Source organism: Octopus sinensis, linkage group LG1 (genome assembly GCF_006345805.1).
Source record: "Octopus sinensis linkage group LG1, ASM634580v1, whole genome shotgun sequence".
Lineage (NCBI taxonomy): Eukaryota > Metazoa > Mollusca > Cephalopoda > Octopoda > Octopodidae > Octopus > Octopus sinensis.
The window spans coordinates 79,754,253-79,769,546 of NC_042997.1; the positions used below are offsets into that span (position 1 = coordinate 79,754,253).

Sequence of the window (15,294 nt, forward strand, 5' to 3'; positions counted from 1 at the left end):
AACCATAACCTTAAACTCAAAACAAAAGTTTGATTATGTCATGTTATTGCGATCTCCATACTGAGATTCCAGCACTTGGACAACTACCAACATAAGATGCACCGACGTGAGAGATTTCATCAAGCAAAATTGCGTACGGTCTTGAATAGTAGCATTTAAATCGATCGTATCTGGCCCAAATATTCTACATATTTTACACTCAATCTGGCCTTTCACACTGATCCTACATTATCATTCTAAAAATAGTCACATTATCGAAATCTCAACGTTAGGGATAATGCATAATTAATTCGAGACAATGTGAATAAATAAGACTTACTTCCAAACCACATGGTTCTGTGTTCAGTCCCACTGCGTGGCACCTAAGGTAGGTGTCTTCTACTATAACCTAGGACTGACCCAAGCCTTGCGAGTGGATTTAGTAGATGAAACTGAAAAAAGTCGTATGTATGTGCGTATGCATGTATGTATGTATGTATGTATGTATGTATGTATGTATGTATGTATGTATTGTGTGTGCGTGCGCGCGCGCCACCGCTTGACAACCGATGTTGGCTTGTTCGCGTCCGCGTAAATCGGCGGTTCGTCAAAAGAATATGTGCCAAGCTTTAAAGAAATGTACTGGGTCGATTCGTTTCGACAAAATACTCTTCAAAGTGGTGTCCATAGCAGCAGTCTAATACTGAAACATAAAAGATAAAAGATTGCATTTGACAGAGTAATCTGAATGCTAAAGAGCTAAATGGGAGGACTAAATCACAAACAGAAGTGTAATAACAATAGCGAAATACTCGAGAATCCAAACCATCATAAATCTAAAACATCTCTGGTAGCTAGAACATTTAAAAAGTATGTTAGACCCAAGAATTCTCAAACAAGACCTGAGCTTTGAGCTCACAGAATATCACCGTGCAAATGGTGTACTTGTACGGAAACGTGCTCAGAACTCCATTAACAAGATCATTCCTCTATTTAGGAACTCGTGTGATGGAATTTACTTGTTTTTTCTTTCTTGAAACATTCATATCTAAACAAAGGTCAACTACATTTTCATTCTAATTTTAAAGTGACATTGCTAAAAATTTAATTTGAACAAGCCCCTCAAAACGGAATCATCAAATACGAAATACTAGGAAAAAATCACCAACAAAATCAGACTTGACAGAAAAATGAGAACAACAACAACAACAATCTTCCATACCATACCCGCAAAATATCGGAAGCTGTTGGTACTTAATGTAATCTTATTGCTTGTCAATTCCATTGACTGATATTGATTTCCTGGAATGGCCGGACGAATTTGACCGCAGTGAGGATGTTCAGCTCTTTCCTGACTGAACAGGAAAGACCCGGCTATATTCATGATGCTGTCAATCTTCGAATCACTGTGGTTGACGCATAGGGTCACGAGTACGGTGTGCCTTTTCATTTCTTGTGTCAGAATGGAATCTGCCATGCTAATATACTGTCTGATGCCTGGGATATTCATCTCCTTTGTCCATGAAAAAGAAAGGTAAAAATTAGCGTATGCCGCATAACATAGTGTTAGATCGACTTCCTTTTGTAACACTCACAGTTGTATTCACAAATACTCAGCGCATCTTGTATTTTTATTGATTTTAATAAGAAAACGATAATCTATTGGGAGTTATTTCCCTTACTTGCCAGGAATTTAAAACCACATACTCATTTTTAGCTTGCCATTTAATATTTTGTGTATAATGTCAACACTAACTTACTGTCTTGTATATGCCTTTTAGCGTCCTTGCATTAATTTAATCTATACACTGTTTACACTTGTAGTCAGAAGCATTTATTTCAGAGACTACGAGAACGGAAGCTTTAGATTTTATGCATCCATAAAAGAATTAGCGATACAACGAAAGTGAAACGGCTATAAAAAGAAAGGTGAGTTGCAGAATTGGTTCATCATTAAATTTAGAAGTTTCAATGTACTACATTTTCAACCTGTCACTGCGTTACAGGGAAGCAACTCGTTGTCAATAAATTTTTATGGTGAAACGCAGTTTCTACGACACAATGTTTTCACCTGAATTACGAAAGAAAGCGTATTTTGTTATTTACTGAACTAAGTATTGGCTTAAACTTATAACTCATTCAATCTGACGTTTTTAGATATTTTATTTTTGTAAATAATATACGTTGTTAATTTCAGTAATAATGCTAGTAATCGCCCTTCATAATTGAGCATGTCATTCAACACATTTTTTTAAATGTAAATATTTTCTTTTTAAAGAAAATACTATATGTAGTCTTATATTTAAAGAATAAATTGTTCATTTTTATTAGTAAAAATTAGTTGTCTAAATTATTTGTTGAATTTCAGAAAGAAACAAACAATAAACTTGTTTGTTATATTCCATGTAATTCGTTACAAAAATTCTTAGACATTCACATCTAACACGTTGGCATTCGGAAACCTGGATGATTTACGGGCGATAAATATATAATTATTTTTATTTGCTTCTTTTTCGTTTTTGATCGAGTTTATCGAATATTTAAACTGTTATTATATATAAATATGTTTTTGTTTTTTTTTTCAAAATGATTTCAATTTTTCTTCCGTATTTTGTTTGTTTGGGTTTCCCCCAACAGATCATATGCTTTAGTGTAACAAGATGGCAGCTCCGATTAACTCGTTCAATATGAATTCAATGAAAGACCCAGAGAAAACATCTGTGATAGACGACTTCATGTATGGAAGTAATGTTGCTTCTGCACATATTTACATACGCATGGGTAAGTCTTTATTGTCTGTAATTTTTTTTTAGGAAAGTCATGATTTCTCTCTAAGATTATATGAACAAACCCATCTTCTAAAGTTCTTTACATTGGAATAGATATACACATATTATATATAGCCTTTAATTTTAAAACTTTATGATTAGTTAGATTCTTTTTCTAATAATAAATGTAAATACCGTCAGCAAAAATATTTAATGTCCATTAGTGTGTCATTTTATTGAGGATTAAAAACTGTCTACTCCATGCTAATGTTTACATTTGTCACATCAGATAAGTTTACACTGCAATATATGTTGGTGACATGCAATAATATATAGGTCAGTAACACTTAGTCATAATAATTAAAATATTGTTTTTTATTAACAATTTACAAAATTACTTATAAATAGTACAGGACATTTTACTTCCATACAATAAAGTAATTTGGTGAATTATTTGTAGAAATGTTTGTTTATTACTTTGTGTGACTTGTGTTGTCACATGTAAATGTTGTTGTTTAGCCCCTATCAGTTCTAATTGAGCAGACTTGTCGTTAGATATCTTTGCCTTATCTTTTATACTGACAATGTATCGAATGTGTCCTATTTTAAAGATGGTGAAGTGTACATTGATTGAAGTTTGGCAGCTATTACTAGCAGGTCGAACAACTTCCTAAAGGCTTTCTTGTTGGCTCGTCACTAACGTAGGTTGACAAGAACACTTTGACACTTAAAAAGAAAATAGATATTATATCAGTCTGACTCAGGTAAGCAAATAACAGTGGTCATTTACATTAAAGTAATTCAGGTCAAGGAAAAATATGAATGAAGAAAATGAAAGTCTGTATTCAGAAAATACTGCGTAAAAACGAAAGTTAACTTCCATCTAGTGTGGGGCTAAAACAATACCTTATAAAATAATTTCAACATTAATTGGACATAATAGCTTTTATTAACGGATCATAGACTATCATAAATATCTTTTACATAAGAAAATGTCATAAAAATTACATAAGCCTTTAAGTGGATCTGGCTAAAGATTACATTATGAAAGGATTTGTTTGTGTGAATCAAGGTCATTATCTGTAATACATTTTAATTCTGTTTTGCATACTACACCCATATGGTATAATTTAAGAGCCATGCAACAACCAGCAAGTTGAGAGCAAGGAGTTCTTTTAGAAATTTAGCTTGCAGTTAGGTATCCATCAGAGCTCCTGTTATAGTTTTTCAAACTATAACTGAGAAGGTCAAGCTTGTATATGCTCTGAATCAAGCGGACTAAAAGTTAACTTGGCTGAGACAAAAGTTTTAGCAAGAAAGAATACAGGATTCTACTACAATCTGGAAAGTAATCTTAATTGATAAGTTGAAATGGTGAGTGTAGGAAATCTCTAGAGTGTAACCAAAGTAAACTATAGATAGATGAGATGCATTAAGATCACAGTGAGGCTGACAAAGGAGTTTATATGTAGTACAAAAGTAGTTAGCAGTGATACCTAGATGAAACAAAGAAGCTGAAAGAAACACTGAGCATAAATGTCAGTTGGGTAAAAGTACCAAGTGGAAGAATTCTGTAGAGGATGAAGTTTAAGGTGAAGGCAGTGGATAAAAGATTTTGCTTGAAAATACCCATGCAATCATGGAAAAACAGACAAAAAGGATGAAGATGGTGAGATTGATATGTGTACCAGAGCATGTAAGTTCATAATAAAACAGGGTTTTTTTAAAGTTAAAAATAATGAGTCAACACAGATGAGGTAAAAAAGATATAAGTAGGATGGATAAGGTACTGGACTATCTATTCAAAGGTTAAGAATTCAAACCCACTGCAGATGTTTCGTTGTTTCTAGATAGAAAGCTTTAATGCGCATTGTCTCCATCACTGTCAGAAATATTACCGGCAAAAGACCACTGTTCTTTTTATGGGAATATCTCCCATATGCTTCAAGCTTCAGAGGTATGTTAAGAATTAAGTGCAATTATGTCTACCTATAAATGCATATGCATGGTCATGTAGTTTAGAAGTTTATTTCACACCCACATAGTTCCAGGTTTCATCTCATTATTAAAGCTTTGTATTGAGCAAGAATTTTATGAACAGAAGCTGTACAGGACATCCTTTGTGTGTGTGTGTGTGCCATTTTATAAGAGACCACTTTTGAAACCATCCCTTGCTTTTTAAGCTAGTTTTCGCACAACAAAAACCACTGAGCAAATAGGCCTATTATTTACAAGAGAAAAGAAAAACAACTAGAAAGAAGCCTTTGCACAATTGCTTGATCTACCAGAAATAGAAACCAAATCTTCCTTAAACGACATCCTACAATATTTTTCAAAATGATACAATAACTGATAGAAGCTAGGATAGATAAAACTGAATACCTCTATAATATGCCTGATTGGATCAGAGCACACCTGGGGCTAAACAACAACCAGTGAATGACACAAAGTTACTCATTATTTATTAAATCTTTTCTAATTCTTTATTTTGAAAATTAATTGAAACTTAGGCAGTATGTTTCATTAGGAATATGATCATTAAATGATAAAACAAATGCTGTTTCCAGTTTTTGATGTTTTTTGAAATGTACTTGTTTTTCTTTTTTTTATTAAAAATGAATAATTATTAAAATAGTATATCATTGCTTCTTATATTTATGTCTTAAAGAGTCTTACTTCTTATGTTTACATTTTACAAGGTTTTCTTCGTAAAGTGTATGGAATATTGACAGCACAACTTTTGGTCACAACACTGACTGCAGCATTTTTCATTTTGCATGAACCTACAAAGCTTTTTGTGCAGAAAAAGTAAGTAAATTTTTAGTTACTCTTCTGGTGCTTTTTCAGAAATGTACCTCTCCAATTAAATGAAATGCAATGAAGAAAAATGTTATGAAAATGGAAAACATATACAAAATAAATTATGTATGCAAAAAATTAGAAAGATTCATCCGTTTTTAAATATTTTAAACTAAAAAATAAAACAGAAACATGAAACAGGCACTTGTGGAATATAAACAAACATGTCAGATGATACAAGGAGTGGTAATCTACTTTTACCTATCACCCTAACTCTAACCTTAAAACTAACACTAACCCTAACCATTTCCTGTTCTGTATGTATATATATATATATATATACAGTTGTGGCCAAAATGTTCAGAACGGCATTGATTTCGTCAGAAAAGTAGGTATAAGTTTTTATCAAAGCTGTTTTATATTCTATAATTTTAACAAACAATAAATACGATATTAATTATTATTGTCTGAGATTTTGGTGTAATTTGAGAGGATAATACAAAAGTTATGGATGATTTAGTGATTTACTGCCAAACCCATGGCGGCCAAAATGATCAGAACGGTTGAAAAAATGACAGAGAATACTGGAATTATTTAATATTTAGTGTGAAGCCCTTTAGCTTCAATCACACTTTGACATCTTCGACTGCATGAGGAAATTAAATTTTCTTGCTGGGTGATCTTATTCCATTCTTCCTGAAGGGCATTCCATAATTGCTCGGTTGTTTTAGGATTTCTGGCTTTCGAACGTTCTCCTAGAATATTCCACACATTTTCAATAAGATTAAGATCTGGGCTTTGAGCAGGCCAATCCATAACAATAATCTTTTCAGCCTTGAGAAAGTTCATGACCACCTTAGCCTTGTGACATGGGGCATTGTCCTGCATGAATATGGGTGATCGCTTAGTTGAATTTCTCAGCACAGGCAAGACATGATCTTTTACAAGTTGTTTATAAACTCCTGCATTTACCTTTCCATGTAATCGCACCAAAGGGCCCACACCATCTCCAGATATCATCTACCAAACCATGACACTTCCTCCACCGAATTTAACACTAGTCTTAAGGCATTTAGGCAACAATTTTTCACCTACTTTTTGACAAATGTACCTTTTCCCATCTAGGCCAAATAACGTAAACTTAGATTCATCACGGAAATGCACCATTTGCCATTTTTCTTGAGACCACAACACATGTTCGGTTGCAAAGGTAAGACGACACTTTTTATTCTTGGAGCTGATCAGTGGCTTCACTGCAGGTGCTCTTGCTTGTAGGTCATGTTCAACTAAACGACGAGACACAGTTTTTCGAAATAAAGTTTTCTTCAGTACAATGCTCATTTCTCGAGAAACAGCAGCAGCAGTTTTAAATCTGTCCTTTTTAACCAACTTTACCGTAGCACGATCTTCTCTCTTGGTCGTTTTTCTTGGCCTACCTGTAGACTTTCTTGCTTCACACGAACCACAATCATCGTAGACCTTAAGAATACCGTGAACAACACTTTTTTACTTGTTAACAATCTTTGCAATAGACCCAATACTTAAATTATCCTTCTTTCGAAGCTTAATAATCTGCTGACGAATTGGTAATGGAGTAAGTGGCATTATATTAACAAAGTACACTGCAGATACTCTTACTAATGTTTAGTAAATGAACCGTCAGGTAAACAAATTCAAAACATTAGAGTTCACCAGTTAAATATACTAAAACATGGAGTAAAAGCAACCGTTCTGATCATTTTGGCCGCCATGGGTTTGGCAATAAATCACTAAATCATCCATAACTTTTGTATTATCCTCTCAAATTACACCAAAATCTCAGACGATAACAATTAATATTGTATTTATTGTCTGTGAAAATTATAGAAAATAAAACAACTTTGAAAAAAACTTATACCTACTTTTCTGACGAAAATAATGCCGTTCTGAACATTTTGGCCGCAACTGTATATATAATAAATATATAATATGTATATATTATATATATTATAAATATATAATATGTATATATTATATATATATTTTTTTTTATGTGCCCTTTTCAAGCCTAGCCAGGCTCATGGGCCCGGTTTCTGAGGTGTATGTGTACCCCCCAGCTGGATGGGATGCCAGTCCATCACAGCGTTACACAAGAAACTGGAAGAAAGTTGGGGCAAAAGAATACAACAGGGGACGCTACGCCCCCCCCCCCTTCCCTGCCAGAGCCTCATAGAACTTTAGGTGTTTTCGCTCAATAAACACACACAACTTCCAGTCTGAGAATCAAAGCCACGATCCTCCGACCGCGAGTCCGCTTCCCTAACCACTGGGCAATTGCGCCTCCACATATTATATATATATGTATATATATATACTAGAAGTATAACCCTGCTTTGCCCAGGATTAAGTTAGGATTATTAAGCTAATCAGGTTCTTTAATTCAAACCAAACTAAGTAACATCGATGTCAAATTTGGGCGAAATCTGTTGATATTGTTTTATATATATACGTACGTACAGCTATTGCATATATGTTTTTTGTACGCATACATATTCATAAACAGAAATGAATGGAAAAAATGTTGGTAAATTTGTAGATTAACACTTGCACGATTTTCACTAACAAAAAAAAAATCAGATTTTTTCTGTGGAATCAACTACTTTCGCTTCCTAATATGCTACAAAACCCTTTTTGTGGTCCGAAAAAGGGGATAGGGTGTGGTGGAAGCCTTGGAAATTGTACCCATTTATATTGTGTAATTCACTGACAAATTGTTACCTACCTCTTTGTTTCTTTGTTGTTAAATGAATGGATTCTCAACAAAACAATTTTTTTCCTCAGCATAAAATAAAAACAAAACTCTTTCGTGCCCAAAGTAATGTGTGTGTGAGACAGGGAAGAAACATGAACGATTTAAAATAAATAAATGATCTAAAATATATTTTAATTGTTATTTGAGAAAGTATATATAATCTGATTATGAAATATAGTATCTTTCAAAAACATCCTAAATTTGAAGACTGTATCTCGTGTTTAAGAAAAAAACAAATCATTTTACATTTTTATTTTTGATGAACGCTGTCACTTACTCTCTCTCTCTCTCTCTCTCACTTTGTCTACACCTTTTTTTTTGTTAGACACAGTCAAACTCTCTCCTTCACACATACTTTTTTGTTAGATGCTGTCAAACACTCTCTCTCTCTCTCTCCTTGACACACACACACACACACACATACATCAACACACAACTTCTCTCTCTCTCTCCCTCACACACACACACACATTTACTTGGCTTATAGCAAGATGGAACTTAACTCAAACTTGGTAAAAGTTATAGTTGAAAATAGATTTTCACTACTATCCGCGGGCGCCTCGGGAAAAAATAAGTTTACAAAACCTAGTTAGGGTGGTCACGAATGTCCTCCCAAAATTGGAGCGACATGCGTGTGGATTTGTGGACATGCATAAACTACATTCACGTACACACACACACACACTGCTTTTTATATATACAGATATATTATGTATATTATATATATTATATATATATATATATATATATATATATATTATGCTGATGACCTTGCTCAGCCTTGCCTGGCCCCCATGCTGGTGGCACGTAAAAAGCACCATCCTATTGTGGCCGTTTGCCAGCCTCATCTGGCACCTGTGTTGGTGACACATAAAAGCAGCCACTACACTCACAGAGTAGTTAGCGTTAGGAAGGGTATCCAGCCGTAGAAACATTACCAGATCAGACTGGGCCTGGTGCAACCTTCTGGCTTCCCAGACCCCAGTTGAACCGTCCAACCCATGCTAGCATGGAAAGCAGACGCTAAACAATTATGATGATGATGATTATAGATATTTTATATATATATATATATATATATATATGTGTGTGTGTATATATATACACACACACACACACATTATATATACATTATGTATATTATATATATATAAGACTAGCTGAAGGTGACCCGCTCTACACGCGGGTAAGAGTGTGGTTGTTACTTTCTGTTGCTTCCTTTCAGCACGTAAAAAGCACCATCCGAACGTGGTGGATTGCAGCCCCGCCTTGACTGGCTTCTGTGCTGGTGGCACATAAAAAGCACCAACCGATCGTGGCCGCTGCCAGCCTCCCTGGCAACTGTACCGGCAGCACGAAAAAAGCACCCACTACACTCACAATTAGGAAGGGCATCTAGCTGTAGAAACACTGCCAAACGGACGTTAAACGATTATGATGATGATGATTCTCCCTCTTTGTTTCTCTCTCCTTTCTCTCTCAGTTTCCCACTCTCTTACTCTTCCTTTCTCTCGGACTCTCCCTCGCTTTCTCTTACTCTCTATCTTTATCTATCTCTCTCCCATTTATAAACAACAAAGGATCTTGAGTAAGTTGAGAAATAAAATATTTAGAAAGATCAATCATAAATATCAGGCAGTAACAACGGAAAGGTCTGCTTCAAGGCAGACAGCAAAACGCTAACATTTAAAAGGGACAGACGAACCTGCAAGCTGAATAAAAATAATAAAATATTGGAAAGCAAAGTTTGAAGGGATAGAATTTGAGGATAGTAGAGTCACCATGGCTGGCATTTCTTAACGACGGACAGCAACGTATTGACAGTTCAACAGCTGGCGTAAAATTTTGAACTTTATGTAAAAGAAAATCCCTAAACACCAAGTTTTGAATTGATTCTTTCTCACGACAGTAGACTCACCATGGCAAGCATTCAAAACTTCTTCATCATGGACGGCAACACATTGACGATTAAAAGGCTGGCGCAAATTTTTTAGCTTGATGTAACAGAGAATTGCTAAACACCCGCTCCTTTAAATTTTAATCCCCTTCCAGCCCCATTTAGACCCCTTTTCACATTTTGGTTAATATAACCTGATTTCATTTGGGTCTACTGGGGCCACATTTTATAAGATGAGGACTCAACCAAGTTTCCCGAGTTCTGGTCATAGACCATAGAACAGTCAAGCAAGTTTCCCGAGTTCTGGTCATAGACCATAGAACACTCAACCAAGTTTCCCGAGTTCTGGTCATAGACCATAGAACAGTCAAGCAAGTTTCTTGAGTTCTGGTCATAGACCATAGAACACTCAACCAAGTTTCCCGAGTTCTGGTCATAGACCATAGAACACTTAGCTAAAATCTAGTTTCTACCTAGTCTGAACCAATCAATCCGCCGCAGTCTTCATCCACACAGAGCTTACTCAACCATGTTCCAGTTCCAGCGACAGACGACCAGACCAGACCAGCCAGTCATGTTCCTACTCCAGCCAATGATGACGCTAACATGCCTTCATCTCAACGTCGCCATCACCATCGTCGTCCTTCACCTTCACATCGTCTCCATCTCCATCGCCTTCATCTCCAGCAACACTAATATGTACATAGCACTCATTCAGGTTTAGCTTTCACGCTGTTATGATTTTCACCAAGGTTAGCAGCACGGCACTACCTGCGAGATCTTCTGTACCAATGTAAACTGGCACAGCATTGAAGCCACAACTGCTACACGACATGTGTTCAACCGGCATCTGCACTTGTGATCCGAACATCCTGTTACAGAACAAACTGCTATTATGTACTTTACTACGAACTGGTAAATTAACTCCATCTTGTCTGTGATACCCTGAGAGACTTTTCCTATGCGCTATATTTTGTTTTGCCCGCATACACCTTGTTTGTACTTCTGTCGCACACACGAACACACATAGTTAATACAAACACAAATGCTATCTCTGTCACATTCATACGCCACACATGCCTTTCTCGCTTGTTTTCCTTGCTCAATATGCCCTTGTAAACACAACTCATCTCTGTAAGACCCTAGGTCGGTCACGCATACATAGAGAAAGTTGTTTGTCCCTTACAACACGCCAGCATGCCACACTTTTGTTCCTGCATGACCGAGGCATATAATAGCTCAAGCAGTGGCTGGCAGCCTCAGCCTTACTGCATTAATCACTGGCATATTCAATACTGTACACTGTATTTCAGCCTAGCAAGCCCTATTGCACTCATGCACCTCTGTTCTGCACATGTACTCCCTTGTTTTGCAACACGTCTGCGTCAGCTCAATTCTTCTCCCGACTCAAAGCACGTCGGATGTTCACATGCGCTGCACTCATGTTTAGGCATAATTTCCCCCTGTTAGAACCCTGTTGGTCATGTAATTAACAGAGAAAATTATCTGTCTCGCACCCAAGTTGCACCCAAAAAGTGTAAAGAAGCAACCAGTTCCCTTTACGTAACTATCAAAAAGTATTAAAAAGTTTAATATACATAAATACAGATATATACACTTTGTATATATACATATTTATATATAGAACACACACACACACATATATATAAACGCTCGTTGGTGTGTTCTGTTTGTATTTGGTCAGACTTTCCCAGGAGAGTAAAGCCTTAGACTATTTCTTTTTACTTTTTCAAATGAGCCTATTTGAAATCATTACGGCGGAAACGAACCGTTACGCTAAATGTAAAGAAAGCGAAAGAAAGGATAGTTAGTGGTTTCCCACAACCTTAAATGAAATTAAGACTATTTTGCCATAAATATTATTATGGGTATCAGAAAGTTACCCAGAAAAACAAATTCTATCGTAAAATTTTGTTGTATACCCAATTGAATATTAGCTAATAACCCATTTTCTATAGCGATGTTTGAACAAAATTTTAATAATTTTGTATTTTGTTGAATTTACCTGTATCTACCTGCAATTAGAGTCATTTTGTGACAAAAATTATAGTATAGAATTGGTTGAGAACATTTCATTAAATTATCTTCCAAAAATCAAATTAATATATTGATAAATAAAAAAGTTATAGTTGTTTAATGAAACCAGACTAACTTTATGATTATGTTAGAAATTAATTGAAACACATAAGGGGTGTATTTTGGTCAGAAATATAGTAACGAAAGGGTTCATAGGTGTGCATATTTTCAGCTGAACCGACCGACCACATAATGCACACATTATATATATATATATATATATATATATATATATATAATATATATATATATATATATATATATATATATATATATGTGTGTGTGTGTGTGTGTGTGTGCACGCATTATATGTATAAATTAAATTAGAGATAAAACCACTAATAGGCAAAAAAAAACAAAAACATAAAAATGTAATATAGAAAATATATAAAATTGAAAAATTTTAAATGAAAATTATTAAATTATATTTATATTTTTATTTAAAAACATATATATAACTATCAAAAAGTATTAAAAAGTTTAATATACATAAATACAGATATATACACTTTGTATATATACATTATATATACATACTTATATATCGAACACACACACACACACACACACACATATATAAATGAACGCAATGAATATCTGATTCATAATATTTGTTCTCATGATTGTGTGTTGTTTGTGGCAATGATAATTCTCCCTTATGAATGCAGACAGATACATCAAAGAACGCCATCTGACAAAACTTATAAAATGAAAGTGAGTTGAGGAGAATACATTAAATAACGGGAGTGGACACTGTCAACGTTATAAATGAAGAGGAGTGAGAGGGTAACAGAGGAAGTAGCGTGAGTGAAGAAGATGGCCCCTAGCAACCACACCTTTTAAGATAGGGATTTCTAAGGTAGCCCACAGGCATCGTCACCTCATTCTACATGTCCCTGTAAATTTTGGAGCGAATCGAACGGGACCTAGTGGCATTGAAAGCGAACCAAGCGGTAAAAACGCATTTCAGTTTTATATATAGAGATATATATAGAATATATATAAGATATCATCATATCAGCGATACGTTAAACGATGATGATATGATGATATCTTATATGTATTCGAGGATTCCACCTGGATTAAGAAGAGTGAAGATTCTCTTTTCGATGTACCGATGGGGGCATACGACAGGGCTGAGTTATGTATGCTCATAGGAGCCTATATTCTTCATAATCTAAAAATAGGATTCCCATTCATAGATGCAGGTTTATATAGGGATGACGGCCTTATAGCCACCCATAATTTAAACGGCCATGAATCAGATAGACTTAGGAAGGACCTTATTGCTTTCTTCCAAAGGATGGGCTTACAGGTTACAATAGATGCTAACCTGAAAAGTGTGGATTTTTTAGATGTAAATTTGAATTTAGGGTCGGATAGATTTAAACCTTACCATAAGCCTAATGATAAGCTATCATATATTAGCAAAGAATCAAATTATCTGCCAGTTATTCTTAGGAACTTAGTCAGCAATGTAGGTAGGCGAATATCGTCAATTTCTTCGGATGAGGCAGCATTCCGTAATGCTGCACCTTATTACGATAGCGCATTAAGGAATTGTGGATTCTCTGAGAAGATCCAGTATAACCAACTTAATGCTAGTAGTAATGCTACGCGTAGAACTAGGACCAGCAAAGTTTTGTGGTTCAACCCCGCTTTCAATTTGGCCGTAAAAACAAACATAGGTAGGGAATTCTTGAAATTAGTCTCTAGGCATTTTAAACAGGACCATAAATTTTATAGAATATTTAATAGAAGAACCCTTAAGATTAGCTATTCTTATTGCAGGAATATCGCCTCTTATGTTAGCCAGTACAACAGGAATTTAATTGATATTAAGAATGGTGCCGATCCTCTTAAAAAATGTAATTGTAAAGATGAAACCTCCTGTCCGTTGGAAGGGAAATGTTTGGTAAAAGGAATCGTTTATAGAGCCAAGGTACAAATAGAAGGCTCATCTGAATATAAGACTTATACAGGGGCTTCGGAAAATTCTTTTAAAACACGATTTTATTCATACAAGAATTCCTTTTGATACCCAGAAAATAAGACGAAGACCAGCCTGGCGAAATATGTCTGGGAACTAAAAGAAAAAGAAGCCTGACCTTTCAACTTGTCATGGAGCATTCTAGAGAAAGCAGCACCATACAGGCACGGGGCACACAAGAAAAATTTTAAATGCAATCTCTGTTTGTTAGAGAAATATTTCATTTTATTCAAAGACAATAATTCTTTGAATCAAAGAAGCGAACTTTTGAACTCATGCAGGCACGCAACCAAATTCAAAATGTCAAACATAAATATCCCATATGGATAGCGTATATTTTGTCTTTTTGATTCTTGGACTAGTTTTTAATCATACCGATGGACTTGTTTCGCACTATGCAGGTTTCATTCCGCATAGCAAAGTATTGTACATATTTTGTTTATACTTCGACATATTCCTTAAGAAAAACCTTCGACTTAGTTTATTTCATTTTATTATATTGTATAGGCGCACTTTGGTAATTTAATTTATAGATAATCCAATATAGGGTGTTATATTTTGCATGACTTTTGTCAAAAATTTTTTTATTATTATGCACTCAGCAATTTAAAAAAAAATAATGTCAGATCCTAGGCATTTTTATGTGAACATGTGTATTGGCATGAATATGTATTTGTAAGCATATGTCTATGTATATGCGTAAGTGAGCGTATGTTTGTACTTATGCACATACATACATGAAAGTATGTGTATGCATGTATCCACTTAGACTTGTGTGTTTGCGTACTTGTCTCTATATATGTGTTCGTATATGTGTATTTACTGCTTACATAATTTGTATACAAACATTCGTTGTATAGTCAGAATTTTATTATTTTTATTTTTATTTTTTTCCTTTTCTCTTTTTCTTTTTTCTCTCTTCCTTTCTTTCGTTTTTTCTCTCCTTATTCGTTACTTGTATGGAGTCCTGTAA

General features: G+C 34.8%; 1 protein-coding gene across 2 annotated transcripts in view; it reads left to right on the forward strand.

The window, feature by feature from the left end:
- The first annotated feature begins 1,721 nt into the window (after positions 1-1,721).
- The window catches only part of LOC115212375 (protein lifeguard 4), a 46,927-nt gene continuing 33,354 nt past the window's right edge, over positions 1,722-15,294 (forward strand). The window contains exons 1-3 of one of the 2 annotated variants that reach the window (XM_036502273.1): positions 1,722-1,908; positions 2,614-2,760; positions 5,447-5,555. In XM_036502273.1, the coding sequence (XP_036358166.1) occupies positions 2,640-2,760; positions 5,447-5,555 (230 nt within the window). In that variant the 5' untranslated portion in view covers positions 1,722-1,908; positions 2,614-2,639. The remainder of the gene's footprint in view (positions 1,909-2,613; positions 2,761-5,446; positions 5,556-15,294) is intronic. The other variant, XM_029781258.2, reaches the window with a different exon arrangement.